Consider the following 27,252-nt stretch of genomic DNA (forward strand, 5'->3'; position numbering starts at 1 on the left):
CCGATTTAGCGAGCAGAAATCCGATTAGTCCTGAAAGTCGTCGATTTTTAAGTCGTTTGTCCCGCGCGCTGCTGATTACGCCGGAAATGTTCTCCGTCTCCCTCTCGAACTTCCGGCCAAGTGCATTCGACTCGAAGCATCTGTTAAAATCGAACGAATCATCTTTGCACATTAGCCTAATCGCAACATTTTACTGTAAAAACATCAATTCGAATCGAGAAATGCGGAAATATAGGAGAAATGAGGAAATTTAAATTTGTTGACGCAAAATCTTAAAAAGCGCGATATTAAATAAAATTTTAAAATAAAGTAAAAATATATATATCGTATTTTAATCCAATTGTATGTAGCTGTGTGAGAATTATGAATAAATTATTCAAATTTATACATAATTTGTAAGCTCAAAAAACAGGAGTTGGATCATTTAGTTGTATTGTAATTTTGAATAAGTTTTGAATAAGTTTATATGATCCTGAATATTTTGCAAACAATATTTTAATATAACTTTCTCTTTTATTTCATTTCTCGATGGAAGAAAAATAATATTTTCCATAACTGTTATGTAATATCTATGTTGGGAAAATTCCACAAATAGCTTTGCCAGATATATTAAGACACAATTCGGCTGAAACCAGATGTTATATTATAAAACTTTTAGCAATAACGGAATCAGTAATAATGCAAACTCATATATCAATAGAGATGTATTATACAATAGATATGAAATCAAATTTAACTAATTAAATAATAAGATATTGTACTCTGATAATGTGTTCTAGAATAATACTAACAATAAGCTGCGAACACAATAAATACTAATTTATAATAAAATGTATTCAAAATATTTAAAAATACATATATATAATAATTAACAAGAATTTCAATTTCGCAATTTGCGTAAGATTTTTCAGCCTGGAAAGATTAGGACTTCCTAATTTTGCGTTTGTTCGATTCTCAATTTATATTTGAAATAAATACGCAATAACGCAGATGTTTGAATAAATAACGAAAAGGAAAGACTAAATCCGTCAAAATGATATCTGACGTGAAAAACGTAATTCGGTAAAAATGAATAGTCTGTTTTTTCTATCCACCACTAAAGATATCAATGTTGCAATCTTTCCTCGAACAAAGAGAACGCGACAAGTATCTTGGAGAAATTAGAGTGAAATGCAGAGGAGATTTTGCAGATCGATCGATACAGATTCGAGAGAAAAATATCTGCTGATATTTGCCACTCGATTCGCATCGATAGTCGATTCCTATGAGATTTTGATTGCCAACGATAATGATCGATTTTTTCCAACTCACGGTTGTACGCACATGTCATAAATAAGGCACACTAGTGATAATGATCGGCGTATGGACGGACAATGATAACTCGCGTGTATCTCGATTGCGTGAAGGGGAAAGAGTCACTCCGCGTAGCAGGGGTGCCGAGAAATTTGTGAACGATAGGAAATGAACATTCAAATCGGTTAATATGAAGATCGATCCAAGCTAGATATACACACATGCATACACAAACGCGATATTTATTTATAACCTCGGACACTTGGTCTTCTCGACCGAGGGTCGTTCACTCGTAAGTGTGTTATCGACTACGGCGAAAGTTTGGATTGTTCATTTAAAGCGCGCGCAAACTTCTCTCTCCCTCTTCCTCTTATAATTGTCTCCCCCTCGCTAAGTTGCGAAGTCCTAAGTGAAACTTAATCAAAGACGCATACACACATTAAGCTTTCCCGGTATTGTAATTTCGGAAATTAACGATTCATGTGACAAAACTTGTGAAAATATTGTAGAACAAATTAATCATATATAATAATAGAAGAAAAAAATATATATATATATATAATATAATATATAAGAAAATTTATTTTAATAATTTGCACGACATATATTCTCTTTTCATTTTATCATTATTCATATATTATATCGTTTCATTAAATAAATTCTAGAGATATAAATATATATTAAATTTAAAATATGATAATTTCACTCGGTTGACTCTTATTGGTCGGTAGCTATTTCTTGAAAAAACTCGTGCAGAAATAAATGACATTAAGAAATTGAAGAAAAAACGAGAGTTTATACAGAGATAATCGCATGAAGTTTGAAAACAAGATAATTTAATTAAAGCGAGGAGAATTGATCTCGTAACGATCATAAGGAAATAGAAAGTTTTAATAAACTATAGCAGAGACACTTTCATTAATTAATTGCACGGCTGTCGCGAAGAAACTATTCGCGTCACGTTTCATCTCCGCACTTTATTTCATTCGCATGTATCGAACGAATTGCACGCACGTAACAAGTTAAAAGTCCTTGGCTTTTAATCAAACGAATTCGAATGGCTCGATACAAGTATTATGGTTGAGTTTTGCGAATTCTCCGCGCTATGCGGGTTATTTTTGCATCTTGCATTATATCGAAATGACAAAGATAATATAGCATCGCACGATTTGCGTAATATATGATAAATGCTAACGGAAATTCGTCGTTTTAACGAGCATTTTAAAAAATATTCCCGGCGTAAATGGTCTTTACGAAGCGGCTTGCGCGGTTAATACTTCTCGCTCGTAGAAAAATGTTTCAACGATACGCGCACCCCGATCCAGATAAATAAAATCAAATTTTACACGAATAGAGAACATGTCATTTTTAGAAATAATTTGCAGATCTGCGCGAATTTCCATGGAATAAGAATCGAATAAACGCAGTCGAAAAGGATCGATTTGACATTTCTAGAAACTTGAAGAAATATCATGTATATTCGATCATAAGATAGTGAAGGATGCGATTGAATCGATATATCATTTAAATTAATATATTATCTTCGTGCACCATCGCTGGCAGTGGTACCATAGAATTTTGTTATACGATACGAGAAAACTGCCAACGGGGGAATTGGCAATGGACAAAACTCATTTACGAACTGTCAAAGTCAAATCATTCCGAGCTGTATAGATAATGGTATCTATCACTTAAACATTAATCATTCTGATACTGTAAACGAAATTGAAAAAGTTTAAAAAATAGCATCCGGATTATTCTTAATCACGCGATCATAATTGCGCGTATATCTCCCAAATATAAATTAATATGCTTTTCTCAAAAAAAAAAAACACATCGATAAGATACCTCATAAATATTGTGCATTGATGCATCTTTAATAAGCGCATTTTTTTTTTTCGTACGAACGATAGTCCTTGATATTGGATTATTCCCTCGCTATTGCAAAAAACTTTTCATCCCAAATGATATTAAAAAGTGCCATCGTATCAATAAAAAATTCAAATAGCCTGTTCAAATATCGCTGATTTCGCGATGGTAAAAAAATATATGCTATACCCTATTCTCTCTCATTTCGAGGATATTTAAAATATATTCGAATGCATTATGGAAAAAATGGCTGAAACATATATTGCAATTAAACGAACGTAATTTGGGAACGGTGATAATGTCGCGCGCATGTCAGATGTGCGTCGGGATGCATTATCGTAAAGTGTAATCACGGATAAACAGCGCTTCGAAGTGATATCGAGGGTCAACAACCGTTTCTGTTAGACGATGTTAATCCTTAATCGAAACACGGGGCATTCGTGCTCGCAGGGCGTATCCGTCCCGGACACGTCAGGTCCATTCCACTTAACCCTAGACTCGTAGATAAAGGCGTCACGATTATGATAAATGCGAGTTCCGAGTACGAGTTTAGGCAGAGCGGTTAAACTCTCGATGGACGGCGCGCGGGGCGAATTTTATCTCGTCGTATCCGAGAGGCCGAACATACGGCGATTTAAGCATTTCCTCCGTTCGTAGTATCCCCTTAATGCGGTACCCTGCGCTAAATTACAAGTTACACGAAGCTCCCGAGCCGAGATGCTAAATACCGCGGCGAGTTCCTAATCTCCCTATACGCACGCGATCGTATAAATTCGTAACCGAATTTCATTTCTGGATCTCGTTTCTGGAATTTGAATATTAATCGGACGAATTTTATACGAAGGGAATGTATCGACAGTGGTGGACGCGATTAAATTTTGCATCGAGTATACCATATATTTGGGATACTTTGTCTCGGAAATTATTAATAGAAAACCGTGAAAGTGCTATTGTTGAACGTCATGGAAGATCGCGATATGTTTCATGTTTCCGCACGCTCGTTAGTCGTATTACTTAATTAAGAATTAATTGGAACGCGCGCACACGTGCCTGCGCGTTTGGAGAGTCCCGTAACTTTCACAAGCGTCCTCGTGCAAGTTTGTAATTACGCATGTAATGGAATGCCCCTCACGACTATAATTTTCTCCTGGCGGAACGAACAGGACTGGTTACAACTGGCACTTGCCATTGCTTCCCGTTTGCCTCTCGCAGTCTTATCTCTTCGGAACCGTGTGTCATGATTTTTTTAACAAAAGGATTTAAAATCTTCACGAATCGCGACTGTATATCTATAAATAATCCAAGAATTTTCAAGTATTATCGAATAGATAGCAGTTTCGTAAAATCTGCAATCTTCATTCAAATTCCAGCGACGTCATTTAATAAGCCATCGCGAGAAAGAGAAAAAGACTTATCTCTTCGGAATCGTATCGTGATTTTTTAATGAAGGGATCTAAATTCTTCACGAATCGCGCCTATATACTTATAATGCAAGTATTATTCAAGTATTATCGAATGGATCAGTTTCGTAAAATCTACGATTTTTATTCAAATTTCGACTGCAATGTAATTTTACTAAATAAACCATCGCAGAGAACAAAAATAGATAATTTGATGTTTTGCGCGAAGAATTATAAATTAATTTCAGTTACATTTAGAAGAGGTACAATACCAAATTATATACGTATCTGTTATTAGAAATACAGAATTATGTCAAACGAACGCTCGAATGCGGAAGGGGTTAATTATCGAATTGTGAGATGAAACAATATCGTATCACAGGCCTAGATAACTCGTGTCACCCGCGTTATATCTGGCCATCAATTAGTAATCGAACGTAATGCATGTGAATGTAAAATGTATGACGGCGACGGGCATATACCAGGTATATAAATATGAAATCGGAATTTGCCCATAGCTGACCCTAGCTGTCTATGTAATTACCGTCAAACCGCGTCATTGGCGCCATTTTCTTGTTTTGACATCTGACAAAGATTTTCAACTCACAACAATACAAGTTTCATACAACAGCATAGTTTTTAATAGCGTTGAACATGTCGAATTTTGTGCCTGGAAACTACGATTTGCGGACAGCATTGATTTTCTGTTACCGTTTGAAGAAAACTGCTGCAGAATCGCATCGAATGCTTGTCGAAGCTTACGGTGAGCATGCTCTTGGTAAATCACAGTGCTTTGAGTGGTTTAAAAAATTCAAAAGTGGCGATTTTGACGTGAGAAACGAAGAACGTGGAAGACCACCGAAAAAGTTTGAAGACAGCGAATTGCAAACAGTGTTGGATGAGGATGACGCTCAAACGCAACAACAACTCGATTTGAATCAAGCTTTGCGTGAAAAACGACCAGAATATCAAAAAAGGCAACACAAAGTGATTTTGCTTCATGATAATGCACCATCACACACAGCAAAACCGGTCAAGGAAACGATTGAGGCGTTTAGTTGGGAAATACTTTCGCATGCGGCTTACTCACCAGACTTGGCTCCATCCGATTACTACTTATTTGCATCGATGGGACACGCACTTGCCGAGCAGCGCTTCACTTCTTACGAAAATGTACGAAAATGGCTCGATGACTGATTTGCCTCAAAGGAGCAACAGTTTTTTTGGCTTGGCATCCACAAATTGTCAGAGAGATGGGAAAAATGTATAGCTAGCAATGGGCAATACTTGGAATAAAATATTTTTTATCATTTTCATACAATAAACGTGTATTTTCTATACAAAAATTCCGGTTTCATATTTATATACCTGGTACATATGATACACAGTAATTTATTCCGTGGAGATTTCGCGGTCTGGCGGATTAGACGGGACGATAAGATGCGGCTCGACGTTTCGCTAGGATAACAACAACGACGCAGCCTGAATTAATATACAGTTAGTACGGCTCGACGATGCGAGCTGACACGTCTCCGCGCCACCAATCATAATTATTATTCACGAGCTCAATTAGTATGTCACGTCGCTAACGAGATTGGCCGCCAACCGATCGTCGAGCTATAGCCTCGATTTAACAATGTCGCGACGGCGTCGGCGGCTTTGATAATTAATTAATTCGTCGCTAAGGCACGATGTTCCGTTACAAGTTGTCCGATTATGGGTACGGTACTTTTATTTTGTCGTATTGTTATCTTGCCGCTGCTGCCGCTGCACCCACAGAAAAGATTTCCGGATCTAATGCTATTACTCTTCAATCTATCATAAAATAGGATCGATATAGCGACAATCATATTTATTATTGAGAAAGAGGAATATTTTAATCTTAAATGGAAAATTCTTAAATCTAGAATAAAATGCTCTTGGTGCTATCCCGTTAATTTTCTCACAAAGATGAAGATGGAAATTTGTAGCGATCTAACATCAAGTTATTCTAAATGCAAGAATACATAAGCTTAGATTTGTATATGTTACTCTTGTCTCAAGATAGTAAGACAATCTTATTTAATTCGAGAGAGAAGAAAAGGAATTATTGATTTAATTTTAAAATTGTTTTATTTTTATACTACATAAGGTTGTGATACGATTAAATATGTCAAGAATATTTTTTGTCTCGTTATCAAAAATCCTTTCTGAGAGTGTGCGCAGCAAGAATGAAGTTTTAATCTCTCCTCCTTTGTTATGTCGTTCATTGGGCGCTATTAATTCCACACTTTGTAATATTATAATTATTTATTTATTTACTTATCTGTTAAACGGGAAAAAGATACGTTGAATTAAAAAAATTTAATTACAATTTCAACATCAAGCAAAAAATTTAGAATAAAATGTTGAGAGAATAAATGAGAAAAGACAGACATAACAAATTACAAAAAAAAAAATAAAATGAAATGAAATAAGAATAAAATATATATAAATAATAATATAATAATATAATAAATAATAAAAATAGTATCCACGAATAGGATCGATAATATACTGTGATAAATAAGTGAAATCTATCAATAAGCGGTACGATGTTGGGAAAAAAAAAATTCAGCAAAAAGTAACAGCCTAAATTTTGATATAAGAAAAGCCTTAGGTACAATAATATTAACGCGTACGTTATCTGAGAGAATTTTCTCCGTTCACATTTCGTATTCGCGCTGTAACTTCAACAATTTTAATATGATAAACGAGAATATACTCACTTCGCGTCTCGCAGTATCTTGACACGTCTTCCATCCCGTTACAGGCTTCTCTTTTCCTGTTCTTTTAGATTTTCCTCAGCCACGATTATCGCATTCACGCGACGCGTCCATCCTTTTTAAACGCGGTAACGGATTGCATAGCGCGCACGATTGCCTAGGAACGTCAAACGGCGCGCGATAAAGATTGTCCTTATCTTACGATTATCGCGTTCGAGCGACAATTTTATCGATGTGAACGGGGTGGCATTTAAATTGCACGAATACCGAGTCGCGAATTCGACGTACGAGCTCGTCGACCATCCCGTAATCGGAAGCGAAGGTGAAAGAGATCGCCGACAGATGGTGATTATCGAGATCGCGCCTCAGCTATACAGCCTGTCCGTTTCATCTCGCTATCGGTAATGGGATTATATCTCTTCGCTTTCCTTCCGCTGGGAATCCCTTTGGGATCGAGCGTTTTTATCCTCCTCGTATTTATTATTCCTACTCTTACTATTTCTATTATCCCGCAAGTCCCGCGAGAGCGGATATGTAGTTGCCGGAAAGGAGAGATGTTCTTCTCGAGTTCCTCGCGCTCCCTTTATCCCGCGAGAATTGTTATTACAAGTTTCTCAAACGCGGAAAAGATATCTCCGTGACGTGACATTGCGTACGTAGGAGTACGATCCCGCGTCTTTGCGAATTTGTGCGCGAATGATATTATCTCGGTAAGACGCTCGAGATTATTTGCAATATTCTCAGGATTTTTTTATCGTTTCCTTTTCTTTTCTTTTCTTTTTCTTTTCACGAAATTATCTAATTCACATTACAACATAATTTAATTCGCGTGGTCACAGCCGCTCGAGATCGTCTCGTTTTTCGCAAGATTTTTTTTTTTTTTTTTTTAATACCTTCTTTATACCTATTACTCCCCTCGTTTGTGTACATGTGATTCGAAATTTATTATCTGCCGTATTTGATATCTCGCAATCGTATTTTAAAACTGCAGCGCGCGTTTAATTCAATTTGTAGAAGCAACTCGCGGAGAGACATCTAGCGTTGCTTCTTATTACCGGGATTCTGCATTTTTTCGTCAATTTGTCTTCTATTATCTTTTTACATTCCGTCTCTATTCTCATTGCATTTTTCAGAATTATATCATGGGCAATTTAAATCTTGTGCCATTCGATACGGCCACTCGACTTCGCTTCGACCGCGTTCCCTTTGATTCCCTCTCGATTTTGAATTTAATCGCGTGATCGATCCCGATTATCCGTTCTCGATTCCCCTCTTCTCGTCAAGTGTTTTCGATGCTCGCTCGTAATACACGCATTCCCTTAATACCCTTAATGCGTGCAGTCACGGAGGTGCGTGCCGTCGTATAACTATTATCGTCGTATGAGCGAACGTAAGATGGAAGGATTACAGCTGATCAAAAGTGTCTTCCTTTACTTCCACCGTCTTTTTATTTCTTCTTCCTCTCACTCTCTCTCTCTCTCTCTCTCTTCGACTCGTGACCTGTCAATTAATCGAGAACTTTGACAGTTGCTTCCGAAGTGATTCCTGTATTCGAACAGGAATTTTCGGCGATCGATTCTCTTCTCGCGCAATTTAAAAGGATTCGCGAAAGTCGTAAAGATCCACGCTATCAGGGGGGGGGGGGGGGGCAATCAATCACTCGTCGCGTTACTCGAAGAAATATTTGCGGTGCACTGTCGATCGATCGTTTTTTATTCGTTGCTACGATCGCTCGAGGAAACGTTTCGCCTCGAACGTTTCCCGAAATGCGAAACGCCGGAGAGACGGTTCGTGTAGAGGGTTCGTCGACCGTTTCCGGCGCAGGACTAGCGCGATACGCCACACACGGATGCCGCGCGCCGACTGAGCTTGACTGACGACGACACGGCTCCGAGTTTCACGCCGATCTCAGTCGTCACGTGACGGCCGGCTGCCCCGACGTCGACGATGCGACGTCGCGTGGCGTCCCTCTCACCTGTATCATCCCCAAAAAGCCAGCCCTAACACGATCGATACATTTATTTGTCGATGTAAGCATCGATAAGAGCTTTCGAATCCATGTTTTATTGAAAAATACGATTAATATGCAGAGAAATGAAAAATTTTACTTCTTCGCATATTAATTGTATTTTATCTTTTGATTTTATCGTTTCTTCGCAAAAATTATAGCTTTGAAAAATCCCTTGTGTATTATAAATATTAATTTAAAAATTATATACTTTAATAATTTTATTAATAAACATATTTATTTATTTGTCTGAAGATTGAATTTTAAAAAACTGATATTTATATATGAGATATACTTCGATTTGCTTTTATCTTTTTTTTTTTGTCACAAAGTTATACTTTTAAGAAAAAAGTCCCATATATATTACAAATATCAATTTAAAAATTATATCATTATATAATTTTATTAATAAACAAATTAATTTATTTGTCTGAAAATTAAATTTCAAAACTGAAATTTATATATGAAATATATTTCGATTTGTGCTTTTATCTTTTCTTCATAAAATTATATTTCTAAAAAAAAAGTCCCTTGTATATTATAAATATCAATTTAAAAATTATATACTTTTATAATTTCATTGATAAACAAAATTTATTTCATTGCGCGAGGATTGGATTTTAAAATTGAGATTTATATATGGCTCACCTCTCGTGCAAATAACATAATATGTTACGATGTTAATTTACGTATTACTCGCGTTTTCTACATTTAGAAGTCAGGTCAGGTCTGTCATATCGAGCCGTATAACAAGCGGCATAATCCACGTGCTACTCACAGACGATAGATGCAAATGCAAAATCAAACTTAGTTAACTAGCAGCCGGATTAGCGCGCGCGAGCTTTACCGCGCTGTGAAAACTCGTTAGGAAATGTCCGTTAGAAAATCCGCGGTGAGATCGGAATGGAGTAATCGTAACGGCAATATGCTCAGTCATTCGACTCGGAAATGGAAAGGCAGAGAGCCTTCGCACGCAATAGACGAATCGTTCCGCGTCGTAACGCGTATCGCGTGCGAATAGTCGACTTTCAATTTTCGATGCACCTAAGAAGTATTAGGTGTACAACTTTGCTTCCGCCGTTTTTTTTTCCCGAAATTCGTGGCTTTATTGTAAAAAACTGGTTATACATTTATGATTCAAAGTATTGTCCGCTCGCAATGATCGTGCCAATTCTTTTTGACTTTGACTCGAGTCTTCATTAAGTAATGCCTCCAATTCTGCATCTTCGAAAACCTTCTCTCTTCCACCGCTATGCCGGTCTTCGACGTGAAAATCACCGTTCTTGAAGCGTTGAAACCACTCACGACACGTTCTTTCACTAATAGCGGCTTCACCATAAGTATTTGAGAGCATTCGATGAGCCTCAGCCGCAGATTTCTTCATGTTGAAGCAGAAAATTAAAACCTCCCGCAAATGACGAGAATTTGGCTCGTAAACTGACATTTTCAATCGAGAATAACTTTATGACGCAGACACAAATCGACTAATGTTTCTATGAGGTTATGTTGACAGATGCCCAAGTTTATTGCACGACGCCTATGATCTATTTATTTCGACCACTACTTACCGCTAAAGCCATCTATAGGAAAACGGCGGAAGCAAAGTTGTACACCTAATACCTTATCCGATGAAAGTAATTTTGGCGTTTTTGAATTCGTATGGAAAAAAAGATTAGGATATTTCAGACGATTTTTGAAAGTGCTTAACAAAATATTTAGAAACCTTATAAGAGTCTTAAAGTAAAAGGGCTGACTACAAACTCTTTACGTTCTAATTTAAGTTTGATTAGCTAAGCTCTTTTAAACTTCTATTTAATCAGATTAATCTCTGTATCAATCTTATGGATACGTAGAATTGAATTTCTGCGCGTGAGAAGATTGCAGGACGCGGTTTCATCGAGTTGCGGTTATTAATGGAAATAATTAATAGCTACTCTATCGCGTACAGATTATATCCCTTGCATCACGATGGCAAATTACACGGGAATGTGTTCTGTGCGCCGACTAGAGATTACTACATCTACTTCGGGATGAAAATCGAACTTAATCAAATCTGTATTGTGCGATAGATACTATTACGAAACTAGAGCGGTATCCCGGATTTCGGTTACAAGTCCGTCTCGTCCGATCGAGAGAAGGTTCTCGAGAGGTCGACTCGCATATTGTTCTTTATATCTCGGTCGCTTCCTTAATTTCCGCCGAATGTTAACGAGAAAATCTAAAGCCTAAAGCAATTTCGTTTTTATTTTGCATCATGTATTTGATACAAGACTCGGTGAAAATCGCAAAGTTGAATGAATTCACGCAGAAGTTTATAAAAGCAGACGTAAAATACTGCACGTTTTAATTACCGACTGTGTACTGTAATATTATAAATCTAGCTATTATATCTTATTATATCCCTTCGCTCCCAAAGGTGTATGCATATTTCTCTCCGGATTTAGAAACTACTGCCTCTAATGACCTGTGAGTTGTTGACGTAAGTAAGCTACGTCAAGATCTCGCAGTAATTCTTCATCGAGCAATTTCTTACGTCGATATCGCAAGACTGATACATTTTCTACTTGAATAGAGATTTTTATCCTAACAACTATTACACGTGATTAAAAAATAACGAACAACTTGTGATTAAAAAAAAAATCAACTTTAGAAAAGAACTTTAGTAAATTCTAATTTCGTTAACCCCCCTCGGACTTGCTAGCATTTTAATTTTATTGACAGATTTTTTGATTAACGTAAATTTCTTTTTTAAACACAGAAGTAAATTCTTGACACACACAATTACACAAAAATCTTACTTTGTTGAAATTTAAATGAAATTTATGATAATTTTTAATTGCTACGCAATTTATATTTTCCAAGATCGTAAAGTTTCAGAAAATACAACAATTAGTTTAAAGCCTCGAGATTTCGAGAGAGACAATATGTTTATTTCATTAATAAAGCTTAAGATGAAGCTGAGATACTTGGCCTTTGATAAATGTAGCATGAATACGCTCGTCAGGAATTGCCAGGATGCGCGAAAGAATTTCCATTGCATCTCATTTAAAAGTTTAAAATCATCCGGTTCTCGCTTCTTGTCTGTCATAGAAAGGTCGCGCGAGGTATCTCTTCTTTTTTTTTTTTTTATCTCGCAATAGAGGATCAAGCTGGGAAAGAAAGAGCGTCTCGATATTGTAATAGCCGGCGAAACCAGGGATCTCTTAACAAAGAATTAGCGAAACACTTTGTAGATTAGCCCATATACCCCAATTTACTAGTTGCTTTTTCTAAATTTATATAATCCATTTTGAACGGGGGCAAAACTCTTTAACACAATTAATAAAAATCATAGACATCCGATTGAGATAAATCAGACAGAAAAAAATAAAGCAAAATTACAACTAACAATAAGAATAATTACGTATTAAATAAGATAACATTTATGATATTAAACTAAATACCGAGGAAGGAATCTTTTATTTATTAAAATTATTTAAAAATTAGAACGTGCGATAAAATTTTTAATCAAAACATCGTCTTTTCTTTGCGATTTATGTACAAAAACTGTTGAACTCGCCACGTCGATGATATATCTTTGTGGTCCATTCGGCGCGACAGCGATTTCCCTCATCATTTGATAGGAATACAATGGTATTGTATCTAGATCGATTTCCGTTTACTTGGCAGCCAGACCTCGATTATCCATCGAGTTCAATTAACCAATTCCGTTTGACGCAAACAATAGCAATTACCAAGTTATGGCCGAACTATAATTGCGCTCTATCATCAGATTCTCTTTTATTAAATTCAAATACAATGCTAAATATACTGATACAATACAAATATAATAATCTATTCGTTTGATATTGATGCACACGTATGACGATATTGCTGTTTATATTTACAGCTACATTGCTTTTACTAAAGTGCACGATTTATATGCAGATTTTACACGATTTCCTCCTAGATTTATGACATTATTATCCCAATTCGCGTGATTAAATTCTCCGTTCGAAATAATAGCTCTTTCGGAATACTGATTCTTTCTTTTGTCGTCTTTTTCTCTCGCACATTTCCCTCTCTCTTTGCCCCCTTTCCCTCTTCTATTATTCTTTCAATACTACATTTCCTCTCCATTCAACATTGCCAGACTCGAGTCTCGTAAGATTCGAGTTTAAATACGCCATTGAGAAATGCATAATGCGATTGTTGTGTGTGTGCACAGAATAAAACCAGTCTCTCTCTCTCTCTCTCTCTCTCTCTCTCTCTCTCTCTCTCTCGCAATTTTCCAAACTTCGACTTTTCATGGCTATCATTTAGCCTGTTTCAATCCCGTGTAAATTTTAATAGCTTGCAATTGAACGAATAAGGAATTTGCAAAAAGGCTTCTTTTCTCAAAGTATGATTTTCCGCAATATTTTTTTCTTTTTTTCAAGAGAATTGTCAAATGCATAAAATAATTTTTTTTTTTTTTTTTTTTAATTTTACTTACAAAATCTAGAAAACATTATATTTTCATTCTTGTAAACAAATATCTATCCCCTTGAATAGAGGATTATCTTTCAGTTCCTTCTCTATCACAATTTGCCGATATTTGTTTATTTTTTTTTTTTAAAAGCTTTCCCTAAACATCTATATCAAAAATTTTCGATTAGCTACATGCTTGTATGTATGGTATGTGGCTTTCCGTTTTTTTAATTATCACGGTGCTCAATTATTATGATGCTCTCTGTATGCACTCTTGCAAGTAACGATGATTAATGATGGTTTGCGCATTGTCCATTACGACGGGATTAAGAGAATGATGTAACGTATTCTAGCCGCAATGTCGCGTTACTCTCAATATTCCACGGCGAATAATTCAGAATTTTCGAAATTAATTTGGAGCGTGACTTGCGTCGCGCATATATCTTACGCTCATGTACAAAATCAAGACCGTGCATATTACAAGAGGCGCACCGTCATCCCAGGATCATTTTGTCTCATCTTCCGATCCTTTGTCGATCTCTTTTGTTGTCGAATTTTCTGTTGCGGGGAAAAAAAAAATTTGTATTTCTCGTGAAACAATTTTTTATAAAATTCACAGATGCTTTTTGAAGTTTCACTTAATTTTTCGACCAATTAATTTTTCAGACTTGTATGTGCGATGAAGTATATAACTTGTCGTGAACGTTATATTGAAGGTAATTTAATTTCCGACTTAATTCAGGAATTTAATGCGAAACGATGTAAAAAGTGAACTTTGTAGTAAATGATCGTGCGCAATCTAAAAATCCAAATATTTGATAGGATCTGGAGGAAAAATGTTTATTTCCTCCATTCTGTATATAACAATGGTTCAACGTGTATTCTGTTCATTACTGCTGAGCTTGCACGTGGGCGATCTTTATCTGCTTACGTAACTAAACAAGCAAGTATTTGCATTTTTTTTTTTTTCCCTACACAGTGTAAAATCACTCGAGCATATAAAGACTTGATAAGAACAAAGAATGTGGCACGTACCATATACAAATATGTATGCATACATATTTATTTAAGGCGATTTATATATTAGGTGTACAACTTTGCTTCCGCCGTTTTTTTTTCAGAAAATTTTTGGGGGGCTTTATTGTAAAAAACTGGTTATACATTTATGATTCAAAGTATTGTCCGCTCCCAATGATCGTGCCAATTCTTTTTGACTTTGACTCGAGTCTTCATTAAGTAATGCCTCCAATTCTGCATCTTCGAAAACCTTCTCTCTTCCACCGCTATGCCGGTCTTCGACGTGAAAATCACCGTTCTTGAAGCGTTGAAACCACTCACGACACGTTCTTTCACTAATAGCGGCTTCACCATAAGTATTTGAGAGCATTCGATGAGCCTCAGCCGCAGATTTCTTCATATTGAAGCAGAAAATTAAAACCTCCCGCAAATGACGAGAATTTGGCTCGTAAACTGACATTTTCAATCGAGAATAACTTTATGACGCAGACACAAATCGACTAATGTTTCTATGGGGTTATGTTGACAGATGCCCAAGTTTATTGCATGAAGTCTATGATCTATTAATCTATTTATTTCGACCGCTACTTATCGCTAAAGCCATCTATAGGAAAACGACGGAAGCAAAGTTGTACACCTAATATGTTGTATACATATACATATTGCTATCGTGCCTGATTTTAACGTCCGTTACTACTGCATCCTTAGATTTGTATTTATTTCTTACATTCAGCATAAAATGTGATGACTTGACTTTAATTATCCATATTGTAGCCTTTCAATGAGATTACATTTCATCTTAAATATTTTTAATTAGCAACAAATTTAGTTTTAATATTGAATTATTATTTATCAGATTATAGTGAATAATAAATCTCAAATAATATGATCGAAATACACACATATATATACATATATATATATATTATCTAGCGTTAGCATTGACGTTGCAAAAATATTAAACCGATATTAAGATTATTTATCCTTTTCATTAATACCAATAATTTACTTATAATTAATACTAATAATAAATATTATTGCATTACGATATTTAATTAACAAACAACACGTTTCAATTAAACTTTCTTTTTTTATGTATTTTTGATTTTATAATGGAATTAGCACGCGAGTAAATAAAGGGTTAACCAAGGTAATCGATGATTTTTGCCGAAGGGGTCCGCTCGCCGTCGCCGAGTACGGTCCTGGCGACAGACTGGCGGCAGAGGTCGCGACTCAAAGAGACGCTCTCCTCCTCGTCACCAACGATGGGATGAAGCGAAGTCGCGGCTTCTGCTAGTTTGCCTTATCGCGCGACGCAGTACTCGCGATCACTCGCGATTAACGCGGACCGCGTGCTGTCATTATCATCTGTCATCATCGGTTGTCAACGCGGTCGACAACGAGTATCTTGCGGAAGGAACACGACGATCCAAAATAGCCGGGAAAACACAGACGTTTTTCACGACGGTGGGCGGTGTCAGGTTAGGTTCCCGATAAGGGTGAGTCCGATAAATTCTGTCTATAAGCTGTCGATTTTGACAACGTGGGTTTATTCGCGTTATGTCGTTCGATTGATTTGTCGTTTCTTTCCGAAAGTGACAGTAATATTTGACATATCAGTCATTGATAGATAATTCGATTAATGTGCTGATAAGCAATCTTGATAGGGAAGATTCTACGTCTCATCTGATGACAGGCACTGCTTTGTTTATGTTGCGTTTTTTTTAGGGGGGGGGGCGATGTACATTTCTCTGCCTCTATTTTTTTTTTTTTTTTTCATATCAGTGCGATCCATAAATACGGGGGAAATTTTTTTCGGATAAAAATCTGTTTGATCATCGATGAAAACTAGTCTATTTCTTTTTATTATCAAGTAAATGAAATATGTGAATAAGAAAAAAAAATTCAGTCGCTCATTTATGTTGTTTATTATTAAATTGACGTGTGCTATTTGTTTAGCGATGTTAGCATCAATTAAATTATTATTGAAAACTTGTAATATTTCTGAAATTGTCGTCATTGTATCTTATTTTATTAAATCATCAAATAATTACAAATTAATTAATATTACAAATTGATATAAACATTGATACTTTATTTATACTACTTAGAATACTTTATGCTAATTATTCAGTAGAAAGAATACTGATTAATCAAATAAAAATTTTGTGATAAACTATATATATTTTACAATAATATTTTCACAAGTAGTATTGTTCTTTCACATGTGCATATATATTTTATCAGTCGTATCACAAAGTATAAGGAATATATTTACATTATAATATTAAGTGCAAAAAAGAGATTTGTTTCTCTTAGTCGTTCGTTGAAACTTTTTAGTATCCGCGAAGAGGGCGAGGTTCACGAAATTTAATCCGGGTAATCCAGGGGATCGTAACTAGAAATTAATTTTAGTAGGTGCGAAAAATATTTTTCACTTTATTTTTTAATATAAATTAATATAAAGCGTTATACATTAGTATAAAATTAATAGCTGTTTATTTTTTATCGTAGATAATTATTGTAATTTGAGTAATAATTATGGTCAAGCGATTGTTAGATTCAAAGCAAAGTAAATTATTTATTTTTCAAAAATATTTTCAAAAGTTAGATGTACTTTAAATATTGATTTAGTGTTTTTATTTTATATTGTTTTTTTTTTTTAGTTATCGAAAACATGAAAATTAATCCTTTCATTATACGTGTTCCATATATCATACAGCAATTTTCTGTGGTTGCCATATATCTCAAACTATTATAGTAAAGTTGAATTCCTTATTCAAATGCTATGAATGCAGGCTTAAATGCGACCGTCTAATTTTCAACTCGTAATATTAGTCATTTCATAGAAAGTAACTGGAATTATTAGATCTATTTTATATTCAGGGAAACATAATAAGATATTATTTGATATAGACCACCATTTCTTGATATCAATCGTAAAATCTGCGAAATTTATTTTGTTGTTTATTAAAATGCGTTTATAAATAATAGCTGTTTATTTTATCAAGGATAATAATTGTAATTCGTGTCATAATTATAGGCAAGCGGAACATTATTTCTAAAACGATAAAATAAATTAGGCAAAATCTATTGATAAATTTAAGCTACAAATATGTTATTGTACGAAATACTAACATAAGCCGTCCTCGTTTCGATAGAACAACGAGGAAGCCGCCAAGCTGGCGAGTCTAACGAGCTGCGTATCGACGATGATGGACGACGAGGAGCAGGAGGAACTTCGCTGCACCGGCAGCGACGTCGAGATCGAGGAGTACACCGACACCGAGGAATCGCCATATGTCGCTTATCAGGCCGGTAGCGATAAGCTGTTCGATACCGATCGCGAAAACTGGCAGAAGCTCCGCTTCCTGGCCACCCTCGTGTCCGTCGCAATATCAGTTACCGTCCTCGTTATCACGTATCCGCTTTATCTCGAGAGCGTTGCCGCTGTCTCCAGCGCTTATACAGGTAGACACACGCTTATATGTATACCATACGTTCTCGGAATAGGTACGGCACATACACAATTGACGAGAATTGACCGATCGATTATAAGGGACCTTGTAATTCCGGCTATCTCGGAATCGCGGTTACTGCAAATGATTTATGTATTTATATATTCGTGAAAATATTTGCCGTCATCGCGCGCATCATATAACTCTAACATTTCCAAAATTACAATTTGCGCTGACTTGCGCAAAATTATATCCGCGTGAAAAACAGGCAACTAGATTATGCAAAACAATAACTAATAAATAAACTATGAGTATAGGCTCTCAAAGTCTAATTAATATATACAAATAGAAATTTAGAGCCAGCCTTGGTTTCGAGGCGCATACTTTATATTAATTATGAATTAGACATTTTTGTCATATTTAAAACAAAAATGGATTATGCAAAACACTCAATCCTACCGCCCAATAATAAATGCTTGATATAACTTTATGTCGTTTATCAAAAGTGTTAATTAATCGTTAATTGTTATATTGGGTGATTGCATAAGTTCGTGCCCGATTTAAATATAAACTTCAATAGATTATATTTTAGAGATAACACTTTTATTCATCAATTATATAGTCTCCATTCTTTTCTACAATGGTTTTCCAACGATCTATAAGCTTGTCGATTCCATTTTTGAAGAAAGAACTTGGTTTTTCTTGAAAAAAGTTTGTAACGTGGTTTTCGACAACTTCCTCGGAATTGAGATTCTTGCCATTTAAACTATTCTGCAAAGACTGGAACAGATAAAAATCTGAAGGCGCAATATCTGGAGAATATGGCGGGTGCTACAGAATTTCCCATTGCAACTCCTGCAGTTTTCCTGCAGCTTATTCCTTTCAGTCAGAAGATGCGGCACCCACGTATCAAGCTTGGAAATGTATCCAGGCTTTTTTAAATGACGAAAAGCGGTTGAATTATCGATGTTCAGCCTCTCAGCAATATCCTCAGTTGTAATGCTTGGGTTTCTTTCCACTAAGGCATGCACAATGTCATCATCAATGCCAGAAGGCCGTCCAGAGCGGGGTTGATCCTCCATGTTGAAATCACTATTTCGAAATCTGCCAAACCACTTTTTGACTGTTCGGAGAGCAGGAGCGCGGTCCAAATAAACGCTTTGAATATTTTTTTGTGCAATCCCAACACTCACGCCTTTCCGAAATTCATATAGCATTACATGCCGCAAATGCACCTTTCGTTCTCCATTTTTAATAATTTCTCTTATGCACAAATGGACTTATCTGAACAATGTCTGACGCTAAGATGACATAACATAAGACAACGTCATCTATTCGGTGTAAGCAACAATTACCACACGAAAACTCCGCCATGCAGTAACTTAATGCCATCTATGAAAATCGGGCACGAACTTATGCAATCATCCAATAATTGTGAGCAAAAAAAAATTTTTTTTGATAATATACGAAAAATTTGGCACTACTATATTACTTCTCAATATTTCCGCGCTTGTACCAAATGTCTAAAAGATAAATATATCCTCAGAGATTATATATTTACAATAATTATAAATTTTCCGAATTAATTAATATAATGATGCTGTGTATACTGAAAGTAAAAGCAAATTTTATTTACTTAAATATATTTAAAAAATAATAACATATTAGAATAATAGTAATAAAATGTCTAATCTATTGTAAAAACTATAGAAATACAATGTTCAGCTATTAGAAACATATAAGAGAGTATCAGTGTATAATAGCTGAATGATAACAGCAGTTGTCTGGTAAAGGAAAAATCCCACTTTCCAAATTCCATTTATCCGCATGTGAATGTACAATATTAATATTTTTGCCTGTGACTTACCGATTTATTATCATGCTCTAACGTATATAAAAAGTCATTCTGTCAACAAGTACGGAGTGGGGGGAGAAGAGAAATGAAATAGAGCCATTTAAGTTTTATTAAGATCAATTTTTTATTAATTAATTTTCAATTTGATGAAAAAAATATCGCGATGATCTCGTTTCGGTCTTTTCTCGTCTAACTCGTAGCGATTTAATTCTTCAACGGTCTGTATGTCGTTTCACAGGACTCCTTTTCACTGCCCTGTGCTCCGCCTGCATTTTGGGGATAGTGTACTTTGTCGTGGATAGAGTGTCGCCGCCGCCGCCGCTGATACCGAACAGCATGCGAGTCAGGATACCCCGCTGCGGCCTGATCAAAATAAGCACTCTATATGCTCTCTCGGGTATCCTAGTCACCCTATCCCTCGATCAGAATAGAGTACTGTGCCACTTACAGGATCCAATAAAGGGCATTACTCTCGTCTTTTCCCTCGTCTATTACTTCTTCTTTTGTCGGAAAAGTGAGTGTCTTAAAGTTGTTAGCCTGTAATATAATTACTATAATAAACAAAATAGTTTCGTGAAATTTTATTTCGCAGAAACTTAATATTATTTAGATGAAAAAAATTGGGAATAGATTTTTCTAGATATATATTATCTCTTTTTTTTTTTTTTTTTTTTTTTTAGAATTTATATAAAAAGTTTCTATAAAGAGAGATTACACATAGAGATAGAGATTCCAGCGTGAGTTTTATCTTTAAAATTGAAGTTTATATTTAAATTTTAGAGATATATTTTTCAGACAAATTCTTTTTCTCGTCCGTTTTTTTGGAGTGAATAATTTTTCTCTTTAATTGCGTATTTATAAATATTACGAGAGGAACATTTCCTGCGAGTGTTTTCAGTGATGAGTCTGCAGCGAATATTCTCGAGCACGACCATAATAGTGGGTCTGTTCATAAGCGTCGATTATGGTCTTTGCGACGAGTTTCGTTGTCGTGGACGGGAGATTTCCTCGCATACGACGACCACTGGTAGAGGATCCTGGGGCGTCCGAGCAGTCTGGACGTTCGTTTACGTGGGCGCCCTCGCCACCTTCGCTATGTTTTTCACCTTGCTCGAGCGACATTACACCACTGGGGTAATTTAGCATTGAACCATTCGCCAATTGTAATTTATTCGTAGTATCCGTGGGATATTCAACGATATATACTGTCGTAACTCTTATTAAAACTAATCTTGAGAGAATTTTTTTTCTGATTCCGCGCGACTATCATTTCTCTTTCAGGGAAGATTAAGAAACAGAATTTATAAATTAATTAGACGAAGAGAGAGATTCTTTAATTGTCACGTAAAAAGAGTTTTTTTTTCACTGATTTATGAAGAAGATCGCTACCCTAATGCAATTTGGAAATTAGATCTTCTTTTTTCTTTTTGTTGAAAATTTTTTAACGGATTATTTTTTTCATTTGACATACGGATTACTTTTTCGCACGCTCGGCAGATTTTTATTTTCCGAACAACTGGCTGCGACTGACGTCTGCGATCTCTGATTTCCAGCAACAAAACGTCTGTCAAATGTTGACGACGCAACACAACTCGTTCTTGTACACGGTGTCCCGCCTGGTTTCCTCTCGTGATATCCGTCGTCGTGGCTCAGAAGAGGAGGGCGGTCGGCTGCTACATGTGACCGATCCGGATCCCACAATAAAACCAAAGAGCTACCCCAAGCCACCGGTGATGCAAACTCTCTTTTACATACATGTCATCGCTTTTTTCGCCATCTTGACGTTCTGCTGGCTCGACACTTTGCCCGGCATCGGCAGGGTGAGTAACGCCAAAAGAAACATGTCTTTTATGTGTAATTGTCGATGACATAAGTCAATCTTCGTGGATTTTTTCTCGAATATTTTCAGAACAGAAATATTTTATTTTCGATTATAAATATTTTTTAATTTGTAATTATACTTTTATCGCGAAGAAAAACTGACTTTTAAGGCTAATATTTGTGTAATTTTTTTTATTCTCGAAACTTAATTAAGAATTTAAATATTTTGAATATTAAACGTTATTATTAAATTTTTTTCTGACAGTTTACTTTAAGTTTCTTATGTCATTAATCGTCATAGTAAAGAGAAAAACGCCTGTAATAAACGAAAATGATTATTTTATTTTCTGGAGAAAACTTTTATAGACAGTTAAATATTCTTTACTTAATTAAATAATTTCTTTTAATGACATTTCAGGGTTTATCGCCCGTAGAATTGTACCGTACCGTCGAGCAGGGACTGATATGCCATTTTAAAAGCGGCAAATTATGCTCGAACGTGTCCAGCCACGGATGGACTTTTCTATTTGCTTACATCGTCTTCTCGATCTCGATCCTCAACTTCCTGTCTTTGTGCGAGAGTGCAGTGTTTAGCGTGGCCACCGCGACCGTGTCGCTTCCGTTGTCAGGTGTTTGGTGGAGTATTTACAAGATGAACGTCGACATACATGGTGGTAAGTAAATGATGCATGCGGCGTTATCATAGTTTCGATTACAGTTTCGAAATTTGTTTTATAAAATGTTAATATTGGCAGATAAAAGCTATTTATTTAAAAGCACAAAGAAATAAATTAACTCTAGGGTTAATAAGAATTTATTTTCTGCAATTATGAATTTCAAATCTCTATATATATTTAGGAAATTTAATATTTAAGAGTTTATAAAATTTTTTTTAATTGATTTCGAATATTACTTTATCGCACGAATTTTAAATAACTTAGGAAAGAAGAAGACTTAATTTTAATATAAAATATATTTTTCTCTCTCTTTAATTCTTACGTTCTATTACAAAGTCATATTTATTTACGACTCTCATAATACTGATGATTGCATGTAAATATCTCCCGCTTCGCTATAATACTTGAAAATTAAGTGCGTTTGAGCATAATTCGATTACAAGCCATTCCTGAAGAGAACCTTGAAATAGGTTCCATGTCCTGGTCGCCAGGAGTGACTGGCGAGCTAATCTGCGCCTTACTTGGTCTTCCCGTTGTGCTGCTGGGTCTCGGTTTGCTCGTCAGATCGCACTTCAGAGACACTCAGCTTCCTTACCAGACCATTCAGCCGCCCGATATTCAGCCGCACGAGCCTTGTCACAGATGAATCTCTCTGTATCATTTGGTATGGCTTCGCCATTATACTAACGGTGATCCATATAAATGAATTCTGATTGATTCGACGGAACGATGAAATAGATCGTTCCTCTCACGTCGAATTGATCGGAACGAACGAGACAAAGTGTACCGAGCCGGAATAATAATGTTATTGTTGTATACTTGACAGATATATTTTGTCGACTGTTTTCAGACTACACCGATGTTCTTCCTTCGATCGCGAGATCACGAACGTAAAATCTTGACTCGCATTTACATTTTGCCAATCTGCATACAAGATTACAAATTTCACTAATGTCAGTTATCTCCGATTACAATTTAATTAATTTTTTTTTTTTTTTTAAAGATAGAGAAAATTGGAAGAGAAATAAAACAAAATAAAAATATTAAACTTTTTATTATTAAAGAAATATCTACTAATGTATCATATCTTTTATTTAATTAAATCATAATCATTGTCCATACATGTATGTGTAAATTAATCGTCGACATTATTCAATTGAAATCAATGTGGCAAGAATTATAATGATGTAATGAATTAACAATACTTTCAATTGACATTGGTGAAAAATGGCCGAAGATTTTTGAACGGCTATATTGTGTTAAATGCAATTTTTACGCTTGCACGTCCGCAAAATTCATTTTTTCAAATGTGGAAAAATAAGATTGCGGCGAGCGCGCGTTTTTGTGATAAAGTATGGCGCCCATATATCTATAACTTCCCTTATCGTGAAAAAACACGGATAGTGTATGGGAAAAGAAGGAGAGAGCGATGAATGTTTTCTATGTATTTGCCAAACGTAAACGCGCGCGCGCGCGCGCGACAACGTTATAGCCGGTTTATATTTTATTTTGATATAACGAGATGTTTCATATATTTTCTTGAACAATTTCAAACTACATGTATATTGAAAATTGAGTGTAGAAAAATAAGAAAGACAAAAATATAAGTGGAAAGTACTTTTTTTAGCTGCGAACCTGCGTGCACAGGAGCTTTCTTTAGCTAAGAATATTGCACTCTCGTTTAGTTTCCGAATTCGAACGTGATCATTATTGAGAAAAAGAAGCTAGAAGTGAGATATGATATATTTTAATTATTTGTCTAGTCAGAGCGTTTTTCTTTTGTCATTTAAAACATACGTTTTTCTAGAAATATTGTATATATAACTCTCGGATGAAAAGTTGAAAATCTAATAAGACGATGAATTGATATAACTCTATTGCAGTTTTTTATTATAAATCGGAGAAGTTTATTGAGTTGAAATTGAAATGACTTTGGTACTCATAAGTCAATGTAGGTAATCTTTGTTAAATTATCTGCAAGAGTTTATTAGACATAGTATCGTTGAATAAATGTAAGATATGAATGTTATAAGAATAGAAAGTACAGAGATTTCCTCGATGAAGTAGAATTATTGAAAACTGGATCGTCGACAGTTTAAATTTTCTGGCGATTCGCACGATCGTGTGTTTCATATTCGAGCCAGTTTCCTGCAACATTCGCAGTTCCTGTGCGCGCGGATTGTACGCGATAGAACGTAGTGTATTTCGCCCAAATTTGCGAGAAGGCAGTACTATATCTGCTGCACAAATTTGCGGCCTCCACTTTAGCGTATCTCCTCCACAGTAGGAGAATACTAAAGTGGTAAGCGCGCGAGCGAGATACGTGCGCCACGTGTGCGTATGTGTGTGATATCTCTCCACGACGTTCCACTAATACGATAGACATTTATTTTATCGTAAACTTTAGCGCACAAATTGTTATGAACTAGTACGTCCTAGCCGTGCGCGGTAAATAGCGTTTGCCCTGATGTAAAACTTTATCGCGGATGAAAAGTTTCCAAATCGCGTTAACCGTTCGTTTACGACTCCGTTAGCAAGAATTCCCAGCAAGGCATGTCTTCCGTCTCGTCAATCAGAGTGCCAATTACGCACGATTATACATTTTTCCGTGTATTTTTAAGTCTTCCTCCTACAAAAAAAAATTTTTTTTTTTTTATAGATATGTATTAGGTGTACAAATAAGTTTCCGCCGTTTTTTATCAAAAATTGGGCATTTATTGTGAAAGAACGGAGCTTAATGTTTTGAGTCACTCCCAATGTAAGTGCAAGTTCTTCTTGCGTTTGGCACGAATCTTGATCCAATAATGTTTCCAATTCCGCGTCTTCATACACTTTCGGCCTTCCGCTACGTTCTTTGTCTTCGATGTCAAATTCACCGTTCTTAAACTTTTGAAACCACTCATGACAACTTCTCTCACTTAAGGCAGCCTCGCCATATGCTTCTACAAACAATCGATACGCCTCAGCTGCAGATTTCTTCAAATTGAAGAAGTAAATCAAAAGTTCCCGCAAATGACGCTTATTCGGCTCAAAACTCGACATTTTCGCACACAAAAGAATATATTATACTGATAAAAAATCACTAATATTTTAAGGTTATGTTATTGACTGATGTCCAATCTTACGATAAGGACGTTTTACATCTGCCAATTTTAACCATAACTTACTGGTGGCGCCAACTTTTGTCAAACAGCGGAAACTTATTTGTACACCTAATATATATAGTTTGCTTATATAATATAATATATAATATAATGTATTATAATATAATACATATAACATATGCAATTAAAATTATGTATTTCTATTACATTTGAGAATTTTCTACAGATTATTTTTATTAATTTTTTATAAATTGTTAAATGTATACGTTTTATATTGATATTTCTTTTGCAAGATTTTTATAAATTCCAAATGTTTACAATATAAATGTTTTGTTTATATATTCTTATGATTAAAAGCGACTTCTGTTGTATAATTCTATTTTATCCTATATTATTTTTACTGTCACAAGAACAAAAGTAATCCATAGAAAATTCTTGTAACATAACTACATAATTTTAATTGTACTTATTATATATGTATAAGCAAACAGTATATCTATGAAAAAAGATACTTTGTGATAATTTTTTTTTTTTTTTTTTTAGCATATATATCTTTTTATTATTTTTTGAAGACCGCATTTGTTGCTTGTCGCAAACATATGTTTAACTTTTTACTCTATCTTTGTACTCCTGCTTCTATCTGGAATGAAATCATTAAGTAATCAAATGTTTCTGAAAGAACAAAAAGAAAAATCAAAAGTTCAAAAGCGGCTCAGAGTGATGTCGGAATAAACGAAAAAATGATTATTCGTGCCAAAAGTTACGAGTCTTGAACGACTCGACTTGAGCTAAATATATTCACGCGTTTGCATATAGTGGTTGCGTTACTATTTGAAAGAATAATAATGATAATAATAACAGTAATAATATATTGTATATGTAAGTGTCGTTATACATATATTTGTCGTATGTCAAAAGTGACACGCGGTACTAGTTCGTTGGCAGCGATTACTGAATTCAGGCTGTAAGCTAATTAGACCGTAAGTCAGAGAGGGAAATATTAACTTTGTTGGAAGTGTGTCAATATCGTATTCTACACACACACACACACACACACACACACATACATACATATATATATAGGTATATATATTGAAAGGAAAACAGTTATACGTCCACATTTTTTACAATAGCAGTAATAGTGTTTTAAAGGAAAGTAACTAATTAACGGTTGACTGAGTGCAACGATAATAAAATTAGGTGCGCCACTCTCTCCGTCTCTTGCAGTCTCAGTAGCTTCTATTATAAACCATTGAATGTCGTAGTAGTAGTCTTCGAAGTTGATTATACTCTTGCCTGTTATTTAGCATAAAAACAACTAAACTAATTGAAGGCTTTGGCGAAGAAAAAAAGCGGCAAGTCCATTTTATAATTTTTCTTTTTTCTAGACATCTTAACATTCCCTTATTTCAATGACGATGGGCATAAATAATTTTTTATTTGCTATTTTTAAATTTTTAATATATGTACCTTTGTGCTTAGTACTCTTTATATTATTTTTTTGAGATGTAGTTTTTTATGAAATTTGGAACTTAACTCCTCTTACGCTGCGCTAAA

The 27,252-nt window shown here is 35.2% G+C and overlaps 2 protein-coding genes across 6 annotated transcripts in view; one reads left to right on the top strand and one right to left on the bottom strand.

Annotated features, from left to right (window-relative positions):
* Positions 1-9,157, bottom strand: part of LOC138936620 (adenylate cyclase type 5) — a 118,925-nt gene extending 109,768 nt beyond the window's left edge. For all 3 annotated transcript variants that reach the window (XM_070302172.1, XM_070302171.1, XM_070302169.1), the window contains exon 1: positions 7,310-9,157. The gene's annotated coding sequence lies outside the window, so the exon portion shown is untranslated. The remainder of the gene's footprint in view (positions 1-7,309) is intronic.
* A 6,901-nt stretch (positions 9,158-16,058) lies between these two features.
* Positions 16,059-23,596, top strand: LOC138936134 (uncharacterized). Of its 3 annotated transcripts, XM_070301258.1 has the most exons (8): positions 16,196-16,279; positions 17,942-18,251; positions 20,332-20,607; positions 20,992-21,227; positions 21,647-21,913; positions 22,333-22,588; positions 23,062-23,255; positions 23,442-23,596. In XM_070301258.1, the coding sequence occupies exons 2-7, from the start codon at positions 17,993-17,995 to the stop codon at positions 23,235-23,237; spliced, it is 1,470 nt and encodes a 489-aa protein (XP_070157359.1). In that variant the 5' UTR covers positions 16,196-16,279; positions 17,942-17,992; the 3' UTR covers positions 23,238-23,255; positions 23,442-23,596. The 3 variants fall into 3 exon arrangements, with proteins under 3 accessions (XP_070157361.1, XP_070157359.1, XP_070157360.1); XM_070301260.1 differs by having other exon boundaries at positions 16,059-16,279; positions 23,062-23,596; XM_070301259.1 differs by having other exon boundaries at positions 16,210-16,261; positions 23,062-23,596.
* Positions 23,597-27,252: the final 3,656 nt, after the last annotated feature.

This window comes from Polyergus mexicanus, unplaced genomic scaffold (assembly GCF_030449975.1).
Source record: "Polyergus mexicanus isolate NDT 795.1 unplaced genomic scaffold, iyPolMexi1.0 SCAF_9, whole genome shotgun sequence".
NCBI lineage: Eukaryota > Metazoa > Arthropoda > Insecta > Hymenoptera > Formicidae > Polyergus > Polyergus mexicanus.